Below are 7,500 nucleotides of genomic sequence, written 5' to 3'. Positions count from 1 at the left end.
CAGTTTGGTAAAGAGATGTACAAGCTCTCTGTGTATGATTTCCTCGCCTGTTTCTGCAACACCTTCTTCATCGCCTATCCTAGAAAGTAAGTTTATGTTCTGCTTTCTGAAGGAATATTTCTGATGAAAACTTATTTGGCCCAATGGAACAGAGCACTTGTAGGCTTGTGGAACCCTCACTTTCACCTGTCCAATCATCTCAGATCAGTTCATACTGTAGTGAATTTTGGAGGTTGCCCCGACTGGGACTTGAAGCCGGGTCCAGCAATTGACAACTCAACAACTTAGCTGTCACGTCAAGAGATCCAAACTTCTTGACAAGGTTGCCAGGTGTTGGGTTGCCAGGTGTTGGGTTGCTACAACAAGGGAGGAAGAAAGGATATGTGTTTTGGATGTTTTCTAACAGTATCCTTCATCTTGTTGTCCCTCCATCCCTCCATCCCTCCTCACAGGTGGTTGGTGGAAAGGTACCCATCGTCTTGGTTGGCACGGTTGTCGGGGAAACAGCGTTTCCTGATCCCGTTCAATGTTCTAGACCTGGTGTACAGTCAGACGGTCACCTGGGTAGGACTGTTCTATTGTCCCCTGCTGCCATACATAGGGATTGTCAAACTGGTGGCCATCTTTTACATTAAGAAGGTGAGTGTTGTTGTTGTTAACATAAGTCTTTCTCTCAACATATTACTGCCTATCATCTCTCACTGTTTCATTTCTCCCTTCTGCCTTGCTCTCTCTCTCCCCCTCCTCCCCCTCCCAGTTGACAGTACTCCAGTGCTGTGTTCCGGCCCAGAGAATGTTCCGTGCCTCCAGTTCTTCAGTTCTGTTCCACTTCATGTTACTACTGGGTCTCATCATGGCAGCCATCACCCTCGGAAGTAACCTCCAACAGTAAGACCTCACTACTCTCTCCTCTCCTCTTTCACTCCTGTTTCTCTCTACTAGAATCACCCTCCACCAGTAATTATGAAGAAGTAGAAACAGATCATAATTGCTCCTCTGGTTCCTTGAGTCTGATTCCTCTCAAGGTTTCTGCCTATCCACAAAGCACTGTACTTGTTCTCTTCTCTATTTGCCCCTTCTCTTCTTTACACCCCCCCCCCACCCCCAGGTTTCCCCCCTCCTCCAGCTGTGGTCCGTTCGTGGGCAGCGCTACAGTGTTTAATGTAACAGATGTGTGTGTGGACAGTCTGCCAGGACTGGCCCAGTCCACCCTGAGATACCTGTCCTCAGAGGCCTTCATTCTGCCTCTGATACTGGCTCAGATGTAGGTGATATAGATCATACACACACACATACACATAAACACACGTACACACACATACACACACATGCACACACACACACACATATACACACACACACCAGCCTGCCACCCAATGCTACTGGCTCAGATGTGCAGTAGGTGATATAGAACCTGACTCCTCTCATAGATTCTGTTTCTTACAGATCATAGAAATATAATAAGTAGAACATAGCACGTTCCTGTTGCCATGGATGTAAATGTTACAGATCGTATATCATGTTACCCTTTTCCCCAGTGTTGTCCTGACCTCCTTAGAGTCGCGGAGGAGAGCCAATGGAAAAGCCGTTGAGAGACTGAAGGACATGCTGGTGATGGTAGGTTACCTACTGATAACAGTATTAGTTAACCCTAACCCAGCTGGTGATGGTAGGTTACCTACTGATAACAGTATTAGTTAACCTTAACCCAGCTGGTGATGGTAGGTTACCTACTGATAACAGTATTAGTTAACCTTAACCCAGCTGGTGATGGTAGGTTACCTACTGATAACAGTATTAGTTAACCCTAACCCAGCTGGTGATGGTAGGTTACCTACTGATAACAGTATTAGTTAACCTTAACCCAGCTGGTGATGGTAGGTTACCTACTGATAACAGTATTAGTTAACCCTAACCCAGCTGGTGATGGTAGGTTACCTACTGATAACAGTATTAGTTAACCCTAACTCAGCTGGTAAATGCATGGAGAGACTGAAGGACATGATGGTGGTTTGTGTCTTCATAGTAAGTTCAAGTAATGCAATACATCTGAAGGCATAAAACATTAATTCTCTCTCTCGCTCTCTTTCTCTGTTTCACTCCCTCAGTGCACCTCAGATAAGCATTTTCTGCTGAAGCAGCACACTCTCTCACTCAGACGCCAGAAGAAAACCTTCAAGGCCTCCACCACTGTTTCAGGCACTAGAGAGGGCAGCCATATCGCTCAACTGAAGGACCCCTCTGCACAGCTTACAGGTGACGACAGCCCATCATAGAGATAGATGGAGGACTCTAGTGCCCAAAAGCCCGTTTTAGCATGGCCAGCGCCATTCAGGACATTCACAATTTTTAAGTAGTCAACTGGGTGTTACTTTCTATGGGTTAAGGAAGGATCACATGATTCCATCCAGGTCATCAGGAGGGATCAGCCAAATAATTATACTTGTGAGGAAACATTCCATAACTGCAGGTAGCTGTAAATTGCCAACCCTGTCTTTATACCTGTTCAAACAACACACTCCAGGTGGCAGTATGCACCCTTTCAGTTTGTTTACCAACTCATAGAAGTAGTAGAAGAAGAAAATTAACTACTTCGAAATGGAGATGGCCTCAATGGCGCCGCCCATGCTCTCACAGACGCCATATTGGGACAGATACAATGTTGTGTTCTCTAACTATCTCTATGCAACCCATTGAGTTAGAAATAGAGCCCACCCTCTATCTTTGCGCCAAATGCACCCTCTATCCAACTCTATGGAATATACATAGCCAAATGGCACCCTATTCCATATTTAGCTCACAAAAGTAGTAGTAGATGTGACCTTTGAGCTTTTTGTCACTCCCTAACATTCAGGGTTTATTGCTTTGGGCTGTACCTAAATGTCATATACAGTATTAAGAACAACAGGAGTAGAGCTACAGTACTAGTGTTAGTGTACTGATGTGTTTAGTGGCTATGATGCAGTTGTAGTTGTCTGCTAAATGGCTTATTATCATTGGGGATTCTGTTGCTATAGAGGCTGTACTTGTAAACAGTGTTAAGGATGGAGTTCTGCTAATGTGTACTGTTACAATACTGATGTGTTTAATGGTTTTAAATATAGATGTGAAAGTTCTTACTATGAAATAGATGTTGTTTCTGCAGCAGCTTGAGTCAAGTTGATATGTTTTTTTTTTTTTTTTTTTTATCTAATACTGTTTTTAAATGTGAACTTCTATGAATGCAGTTATGAAATAGCTTTTTATTAAAACGTTATGTTGTAGTTTTCCTGGTGTCATTCATTCATTACTAAACCCTGTGAATTTAGTACGTTAAATTGTAGTAGGTTAGTAGTCATGGTGTATGGTCCAGATGGCCAGTATAGTTGGAGTAGGTTAGTAGTCATAGTGTGTGGTCCAGATGGCCAGTATAGTTGGAGTAGGTTAGTAGTCATAGTGTGTGGTCTAGATGGGCAGTATAGTTGTAGTAGGTTAGTAGTCATAGTGTGTGGTCCAGATGGCCAGTATAGTTGGAGTAGGTTAGTAGTCATAGTGTGTGGTCCAGATGGCCAGAATAGTTGTAGTAGGTTAGTAGTCATAGTGTGTGGTCCAGATGGCCAGTATAGTTGGAGTAGGTTAGTAGTCATAGTGTGGTCTAGATGGCCAGTATAGTTGGAGTAGGTTAGTAGTCATAGTGTGTGGTCCAGATGGCCAGTATAGTTGGAGTAGGTTAGTAGTCATAGTGTGTGGTCCAGATGGCCAGTATAGTTGGAGTAGGTTAGTAGTCATAGTGTGTGGTCCAGATGGCCAGTATAGTTGGAGTAGGTTAGTAATCATAGTGTGTGGTCCAGATGGCCAGTATAGTTGGAGTAGGTTAGTAATCATAGTGTGTGGTCCAGATGGCCAGTATAGTTGGAGTAGGTTAGTAATCATAGTGTGTGGTCCAGATGGCCAGTATAGTTGGAGTAGGTTAGTAATCATAGTGTGTGGTCCAGATGGCCAGTATAGTTGGAGTAGGTTAGTAGTCATAGTGTGTGGTCTAGATGGCCAGTATAGTTGGAGTAGGTTAGTAGTCATAGCGTGTGGTCTAGATGGCCAGTATAGTTGGAGTAGGTTAGTAGTCATAGTGTGTGGTCCAGATGGCCAGTATAGTTGGAGTAGGTTAGTAGTCATAGTGTGTGGTCTAGATGGCCAGTATAGTTTAAGCATTTTTTTTACGAGAGACGCACATACTCACGTTATCTTTCTCTAGCATGTGGTGGACCGTGCAAAAACCTTACACACACACACACACACAGACACACACATACACACCCATGACACTTATACAGACAATATGCTATGGATGAAGACCGAACCTGGGTATGAAGAACAAACAAGAATTATGTTTATTGCCTGTTTTAGGTGAGTCAGTGAAACATTTTTATTTATTTTTTAAACAAAGTTATACCCTGGCCCCAGATCTGTTTGTGCTCTTGCCAACTCCATTGCTGTCATTGTCAAGCCAAACATGGCAATGCCATAGGGAGTTGGCAACAGAGCAGAAAAAGACTAGCACCCAGACTAAAATAGTAAAGTTGAGTAGTTGTGTGTGTCCTGTACTAATGTATTTCTACTGGTTTGTTCTCTTCCAGTTGTGGCCTGTCTGGTGTCCATAATGGGTATGTATTCAAATTGTTCCATATTTCTGTTTTCCAATTGCATTAAATTAAAAGTTGTATCTCAAATATTATTATTTTCACAGCCTATTATATCACCAAATTGTTCAATGAGAAAATGTAAAATGAACTTGTGTGAGTTTTCACAGCCATACTAAGCTCTCCAACCGTTTGACAGCAACGTACTAAAGAACCAAAACTAATGTAAAACCATGTTTCTGAGCTCTGTGGCTCCCTCCCTAGCTCTGGGCTGAGGTTTCCTCTAGCTACAGGTCTAGGATCTGCTTCCTCAACCATAACCTTAACCATTAGTGGGGGAAATGCTCAACTGACCCAAGATCTTGAGGCAACTTCACCCTACTCCCTCTCTGCAGGTGGTTCACCTCTCTCTAGCCCTATTCTGATTGGTCCAGACAAGGCCTACCTGAACTCCAAGGTAGTGTTCCAATGTAGGTCACCTGGGTCTCCTCCACCAATCACATACGAGCTCCTGAAGGACGGCAACCACCTGGTCGCCACGAGCAACGACCTCCAAGACGACCAATCGGCCACGTTCTCCCTGAAGATCTCTGTGACGTCAGAAGGATCGTACCACTGCAGGGTGACGGCAGGGGGAAACACGGGCCTCAGTGGAACGGTCCTCCTGCAAGTAGTGAGTGAGTAGGAGGGTGTGTGTGTGTGTTAACTAGACTTGTGTGTGTGCTTACAAGTAAGTGGTAGAGTTCAGTGGAATAGATCATTTCACAACTAAATGCTTTCATCCATCCCCTTCCTCCATCCCCCTCTCCTCCATTCTCCTCTCCTCCATCCTCCCCTCATCCATCCTCCACCCATAACTCCTTCACCATCCCCTCTCCTCCATCACCTTCTCCTCCACCCCTCCCCCACCCCACCTCAGTCCCCGTCTCAGGCACCATGGTGACCTCTGACCCTAATCCCCCCATTCTCTATGAGGGGTCACGGCTCGTCCTCAGCTGTGATGTCACCAGGGGCTCCCACCTCTCCTACACCTGGTTCTACAACAGACAGGAAGTGACATCATCTCCAACCTCACCTTTGACCCCGCTTCTGCTCTGGCCGGTGGGTAACACGCTGGTGGTGGAGAGGGTCACAGCAAAGCATGCTGGGAATTATTCGTGCATGGCCGGGACCAGGATAAAGACCAACACAGCAGGTTCTCCAGCAGCGGAGAGGTCACGGTCAGGGTCAAAGGTACAACTGCAGAGGTTAAAGGTCAAAGGTTAAGCTTCAACCACAACCAAACTGGACCTGGGGAATGGAGATCACAGAGAATATTTACACAGAGAACGTATAAAATGTTAACTGTGTCAAATGTTTTCCTTTCCTTTTCTCGCCCTCGTTTCTCTCTCTCTCTCTCTTCCTCTCTCTCTCTCCCTTTCTCTCTCTCTCCCTTTCTCTCTCACTCTTTATCTCTCTCTCGATCTCTCTCTCTCGATCTCTCTCTCTCTCGATCTCTCTCTCTCTCGCGCTCTTTATCTCTCTCTCTCGATCTCTCTCTCTCTCTCGATCTCTCTCTATCTCTCTCTCTCGCTCTTTATCTCTCTCTCGATCTCTCTCTCTCTCCCTCTCTCTCTCTCGCTCTTTATCTCGATCTCTCGATCTCTCCCTCTCTCTCTCTCCCTCTCTCTCTCTCTCGCTCTCTCTTTATCTCTCTCTCTCCCTCAGCCTACCTCTCCGTACCCCAAATATCCTTCACCATCTCCAAAGAGGGTTCGAGTTACCGCGGCAATGTGACCTGCAGGTCATCAAGGGGAACCCCTCCCGTGACCTTCTACTTGTTCCTTGATGACAAGGAGATGGGTTCCGACGTGGCAATGGAGTCGCTGGTTGCCTGGTTCCCCGTTGCCATCGTTCCCGGGCGTGACATGGGCGTGGTGCAGTGTAGAGTGGAGAGTGATGCACAGAGACTGACCAGCAAACCTCTGACTCTGGAAGTGGGTACGGGCCAAACCTACGTGTGTGTGTGTTGTAGTATATGTCATGATAGCTGTATAAGTGTTGTCTGTGGACATCCATCCCTCTCTCTCCCCCCTTCCCAGCCCTTCCTCCTTCTCCTCCCTCCCTCCCTCCCTCTCTTTCTCTCTCCCCCCTTTACATCCCTCCCTCCCTCCCTCTCTCTCCCCCCTTCCCAGCCCTTCCTCCTTCTCCTCCCTCCCTCCCTCTCTTTCTCTCTCCCCCCTTTGCATCCCTCCCTCCCTCCCTCTCTCTCCCCCCTTCCCAGCCCTTCCTCCTTTGCATCCCTCCCTCCCTCCCTCTCTCTCCCCCCTTCCCAGCCCTTCCTCCTTCTCATCCCTCCCTCTCTCCCTCCCTCCAGTCCCAGTAGGAGGCTCACCGAAGGTGGATGTGGAGTACCTCTACAGGGCTGATTCCAAGATGGCCGCTGCTCGTCTCCAATGCCTCCTGAGCCTCGGGACCTTCCCCTTCTTCTCCTGGTCCCTCAACGGCTCCATCCTCCTTCACCCCTCCGAGGGAGTCTCCTCTCACCCCTCTCACGCCCTAACAGACGAAGGGCGCACCCTCCTCCTCACCGAGATCACCCTAGAGGACACTGGGTATTATCGGTGCAGGGCGAGGAACAGTTATGACGTAACGTCCGCCTGGGTGGAAAGCGAACCTGTCCTTGTGCAGGTCACAGGTGAGTTAGGATGTGTCCCCAAATGAGTGAGAATTAGTCACCCATAGGCCATAGTCAAAAGTAGTGCACCAAATAGCGAATAGGGTTCCATTTGGGAAGCACCCTAAATTATAACTATTTATTTAACTGTATTAACTTGATGGATGTTGGCTAGTTTCATTGACAGGTGAGTTACGTTGAAACTTTACAGGTGAGTTGGTTGTGGTG

General features: G+C 46.7%; 2 protein-coding genes across 2 annotated transcripts in view; both read left to right on the top strand.

Annotated features, from left to right (window-relative positions):
* Positions 1 to 3,267, top strand: part of LOC311116652 (transmembrane channel-like protein 7) — a gene marked incomplete at its 5' end in the record, with an annotated part of 8,611 nt that extends 5,344 nt beyond the window's left edge. The window contains 6 exons of the mRNA XM_084191706.1: positions 1 to 86; positions 453 to 639; positions 758 to 888; positions 1,109 to 1,264; positions 1,539 to 1,617; positions 2,109 to 3,267. The exon at positions 1 to 86 is cut by the window's left edge and continues 12 nt beyond it. Of these exons, the coding sequence (XP_084047832.1) occupies positions 1 to 86; positions 453 to 639; positions 758 to 888; positions 1,109 to 1,264; positions 1,539 to 1,617; positions 2,109 to 2,276 (807 nt within the window). The remainder of the gene's footprint in view (positions 87 to 452; positions 640 to 757; positions 889 to 1,108; positions 1,265 to 1,538; positions 1,618 to 2,108) is intronic.
* Positions 3,268 to 4,636: 1,369 nt separating this feature from the next.
* LOC311116651 (Fc receptor-like protein 5) lies at positions 4,637 to 7,293 on the top strand (the record flags this gene model as incomplete). The annotated part of the gene is made up of 6 exons (XM_084191705.1): positions 4,637 to 4,640; positions 5,012 to 5,293; positions 5,536 to 5,669; positions 5,792 to 5,849; positions 6,324 to 6,596; positions 6,973 to 7,293. Coding segments are annotated over 6 exons (1,072 nt in total), but the record flags the coding sequence as incomplete, so codon positions are not given.
* Positions 7,294 to 7,500: the final 207 nt, after the last annotated feature.

The sequence above is a fragment of the Coregonus lavaretus genome (assembly GCF_964263955.1).
Source record: "Coregonus lavaretus genome assembly, contig: HAP1_SCAFFOLD_6898, whole genome shotgun sequence".
Taxonomy (NCBI): domain Eukaryota; kingdom Metazoa; phylum Chordata; class Actinopteri; order Salmoniformes; family Salmonidae; genus Coregonus; species Coregonus lavaretus.
The sequence above is the reverse complement of the archived record's forward strand: the minus strand, read 5'-3'. Positions and strand labels throughout refer to the sequence as shown.